We start from the raw sequence: 4530 nt of genomic DNA, 5'->3' as shown, positions 1-4530 counted from the left end.
GACATTTTATGTAATGTTATTTTTAGTATTCTGTAATTAAAAAGGATGAAAATTAATATACTGTGATGAAGTTTAATTGCATAATCTTGCATTATTGTACACTGAGGTTCACTTTGGATACAGATATATCTGTAATAAAAACACCAAAATTGAGGCAGAGAATCAAAATATAAGACTTTTAAAATGAAGAAGCAAAGTTGAAGCTCCTGTGAGGAACTTCTGAGTTGGGTCACTTGTGTGGACAAAGCTTTAAGACGACTGTTTGCTCAGCTTGTCCTGTGTAAACACAAGTAGGCTTTTCTGACAGAGTATCTCAGCCGGCTTTATTTTAACAGTCCAGTGTTTTGCTCATTGTGAAAATTTGCTATTGGCAATGTAAGTAGAAAAAAAGATAAAGAGGCTGTTAATCAGCTTATGCCACTCATGGCAGCAGTTACTCCATTTACAAATTAATATAGGAAAAAAGTTATTGATTTACCTCTGATGGTTGTTATTGCTTTTGGGTCTTACGTAGTTATCTGTATTCATTTCAGTCTGTTTTAACCAGATAAAATCTCCTCAGCTGTAATGAAACAAAATTCCAGCCAATCCTGTTGTTATAGGTCTCAAACCTAGAATTTGTTTTAATTTCCTGCATTAGCTTTTTTTCAGAGACTTGAATCTACCATTACTTGAATAATGGTATCTTTTTTTTGTTAAACCTCTCAGATTTTGACTGTTGGCTTGATAAACAAGACAAGTTTAGACCAGGGTTATAATTTTGATTTTTCAGTAGTTTTTTTATTTTAATTATTACTTTTTGTTTTAAATTTCATTTTAGTTTTAACTGTTTTTTATTGCTGGGGTGGTAGTTTAGTTTTTAGTTTGCAAATAATCTCTGTTTTAGTCTAGTTTTTATTAGTTTGAGTTTTTCAGTGTTATGGGATACTTGTGGGAGTGAGGGGTAAGAACCAAAAGGGTCAGAAAAAGTAAACACAATTTTTTTTTTTTTTAAAGTATATAAACAGGCTACTCAACTTTTTAATTTAGATACTCAAATCTGATATCTCACTACAACTGAAGAGCTAAAATTACCACTTTGTCTGTTTCAATCAAATCAGACCATTTCACACTTTCCGGTCTTGGGTGTACATGTCAGTCAGTGTGTTGCTGTTAAAAACTAAAACTAAGGAGATTTTCTCCCAATTTGTTTTATTTTAGTTTGTTTCATAAACACAAAAAAAGGTTTTAGTTAGTTTTTGTGTTTTTGTAAAGCTTAGTTGTATTTAATTTCAGTTAACTGAAATGATTTATATATTTTAGTTTTAGATGTCTGGTTTTATTTACTTAATTATAGTTACTTTGGTTCAGACCCATGACTGGGGACCCATCATTGATCTTTTCTACTCTAGACAGACATTAATAGCCTGAATGACCTGTCAAGATTGAAGGCCTGGGCTATAAATCGATTTTGATAAATTAGGTAGGTAGGTAGATGAACTTTACTGATCCCAAACTGGGAAACTGTGGAAACTATTTGTGGAAATTTAGAGTTTCTCTTCAACATCCTCTGCTGTTCCCCTAAGTAGGTTCTGACACCACATTGGATCATTTGTACACCAGCTCACTAAAATTAAAATAATCTCAACCAACAAAATAGATCATCTTACTAGCTATGAATAGGGTAATGTTGCATATTTCTAATATGTTTCTTCTATATGGTAAAACAATTTATATGAGTAACATAGGTCAACTTTATACTTTATCTTAAAGGCAAAATAAATGCTACTTCTAATGGTAAAAACTGTTCTGAAAAAAGTTTACAACTTACACCATAATAGCAGAGGGAAATTCAGTTAACTGTCAAATTTTATTGATTGATTTCTTTGTTATTCATTTGTAGTTTTTCTAAGCTGGAAGAAAACCAATTGAAGTGACACATTAGGTTTGGTATGAATGAAATTAAGATTTTATTTTTAGGCAATATTGCCCCGCTTAAAAAAAAAAAGTGTGAATTGAAAAGACGATATCGAATTGCAGCTCAAATGTCTAAAAGATTAAGGTGTCAGTTTCCATTAATATATCTTTCATTTGATGTATAAAATGTCATAAAAGACACAAAGTTTTTTCAGCAAATGCTGAAAACCAAGAATAGCACCTTCACTTAAAGGTGCAGTGTGTAAAATTTAGCCTAGTAGCATTTAGCTGAACAAACTTGGTAAAATAAAGCACAACATTTCTAAGACGGTCTATCTAAATAAGTGTTTAGTCATCTAAATTCAAAAATATAAAAATATTTAAAAATATAATATACATTTAAAAATGAGCTGTTTTGGAAGCATGCTCTTACTCCCCTTGTCTGACACCTTGCCCTTATTAGGGATGACAGAAATAATAACTATGTAGAAATAATTAGTTGGAACCATAACCAGATTAAAAAAACTCCACAAAGAAACTTTAATTGACTTTCTTTAAGGATAAAAATGAACACTTGTCTCACACAAAACTGGAATTATCAAAATGTACATCTGTTTGCTCCTCTGCAGCATTGTCCCTCAGTCTCTTCTTTTAAAAAGCACCAGCTTCCTGCTCCACGTGGTGCAGCCAAAGACCTGTACCAGCTCCATGCTGCAGTGTTTCTCTAGATGCTCCCTGACATGTTCTGCGATGTCCCCCTGGATCTTCAGGGTCTTGAAGTGTTCAAAGTCTGTGCGGCCCAGTTTCCTCAGACGTCGGGCTGCGCTGCGATAGCACTTCCAGGGCTGCACCTCCAGCAGGAGATGCTGGCTGATGGAGGCGAGGTGAGAGAGCATCTTCAGCAGGCCGGAGTCTCCGTGGTTCAGGTGGACCCACATGGTGACAGCCAGACACACACACAGGTGGAAGTGGGTACTGTCGTGCTGTCTGAGATAGTCCTGCAGCTGTTGGGTGTCTTCGGTGACGTCCAGAGGAATGAAAGAGAGGAAGTGTGGCAGAGGGTTGGACTGCTGAGCCCGCTGAATAAGCGTCTCATCCAGGTCGAAGCCTAAGATGTGAACTTTAGAGCTTTCTGGATCCTCGGCACAAGCAGGCTCCTGGACCAGGTGTTTGTACAAGGCCACACTCAGATCCTGGCACAAGTAAACAACAAAATAGGTCAGATTTAGATTAGATTTGAATTATGTCTGATGTGTTACATTGATTGCTATGCATCACAGGCAGTTATTTCTGTAGTAAACTAAATTTAGAGCATTGATCAACCAGCCTTTGTTTAATTGTATGCTACTGTGCATGGATATGAATATGGTGTGCCTTGAGCAAAAGGAATTTGAAAGCCGCTGAGTTAGGTCAAACCCCTGAGCAGAACTAGACTCATGTTGAACATCCATCTCCTGAATTGTAATTGTTGACTCATTGACACAGAAGAGACAAAGAGACATAAACAAAAAACGTATTCATGACTACAATACCAATCATAATGGCAAAGAGTAGGTGTCATCAGTAGGAAAGACAAAAAAATGATAATGAAGTTATCGGTCAAATACTGAAATTAACTACTATAATGACAATAAAAATGGAAGAACTTACAATGATAATACTGATAATGAAAATCATTAGTTTGTAGATTTGATTTGTACATATTAGGTTGGCAAACCTGATGAGAGACAGCACACTTTAAAGGGAGAGTTTAAGGGAAAAGAAACCAATCAATCAAGGTTCATTTTTAAATGGTATCTTATAGAAATTTAGAGCCCCATGTCTTTATGAGTCTCTTACCCCTGAATTACACCCCACGTCCAGGATCAGAGTATCTCCATGATCCTCTTTGAGTCTTAAATCCTGAAGGAGTGAAGCTGGGATCAGTCTCAGACGCTCCTCGGGAGGATTGAAGCTGTAGTAGTTAATAAAGTTACCATAAGGTGCAGCTCCTGGTTCTGTTATAACATCTTTATCATCGGTACTAACTGTGCATGTTGCCATTGTAGCAGCATTGTAGTATGTCCGCCTTTCAAATACGTCCGGGAGAAACTCTTCCTCTAGTTACAAGCACCGGTCCGTGTGTGGTTTGTTAACTGACTGTATTTCTTTTTTTTTTTTTTAAACACAAATATTTATCTCGAACCTTAACTATTTGTGTGGAAATAATAAATAGTCATTACAATTTTCCGTTCAATTGGCATTTATTATTTATTTTTACATTGACATAGCAACGTCAGTTCATGACGACACCATAAGCCATATAGTCGTTTGCAATTTAACGGCTTGATGCGTTTTCCTTTTTAGCTTTTCTTTTTTAAAGGGTCCTAAAACGCACTTTCTTACTTTTACACCGAAATGTCCCTTTGGAAAATGCTATTTTAATCGAGATTTGGTCTTTTCTTTGAAAAATGATCCATGGTATTATAAATGAAACGTAAATGTTGTGTCAACCGTAACTCAAATGTAAACCCAGTTACTGTTCTACTGTAATATAGAAAAAACATTTAAATGGTTGAATCGCTCGTGGAGAAGTTAATTCTTACTTTTCTAAATTATGCATTTCGTCATCACCTTTTTTGTTTCTGTTTTGTA

The 4530-nt window shown here is 35.3% G+C and overlaps 1 protein-coding gene across 1 annotated transcript; it reads right to left on the bottom strand.

Moving 5' to 3' along the window:
- Positions 1-2412: 2412 nt before the first annotated feature.
- Positions 2413-3981, bottom strand: LOC121505628 (pre-miRNA 5'-monophosphate methyltransferase). The gene is made up of 2 exons (XM_041781092.1): positions 3736-3981; positions 2413-3089 (listed from the first exon to the last, which is right to left on the bottom strand). Exons 1-2 carry the CDS (start codon positions 3937-3939, stop codon positions 2535-2537), a joined length of 759 nt encoding a protein of 252 aa, XP_041637026.1. The 5' UTR covers positions 3940-3981; the 3' UTR covers positions 2413-2534.
- Positions 3982-4530: the final 549 nt, after the last annotated feature.

Source organism: Cheilinus undulatus, linkage group 3 (assembly GCF_018320785.1).
Source record: "Cheilinus undulatus linkage group 3, ASM1832078v1, whole genome shotgun sequence".
Classification (NCBI taxonomy): Eukaryota; Metazoa; Chordata; class Actinopteri; order Labriformes; family Labridae; genus Cheilinus; species Cheilinus undulatus.
This window is presented reverse-complemented; position numbering and strand designations above follow the sequence as displayed.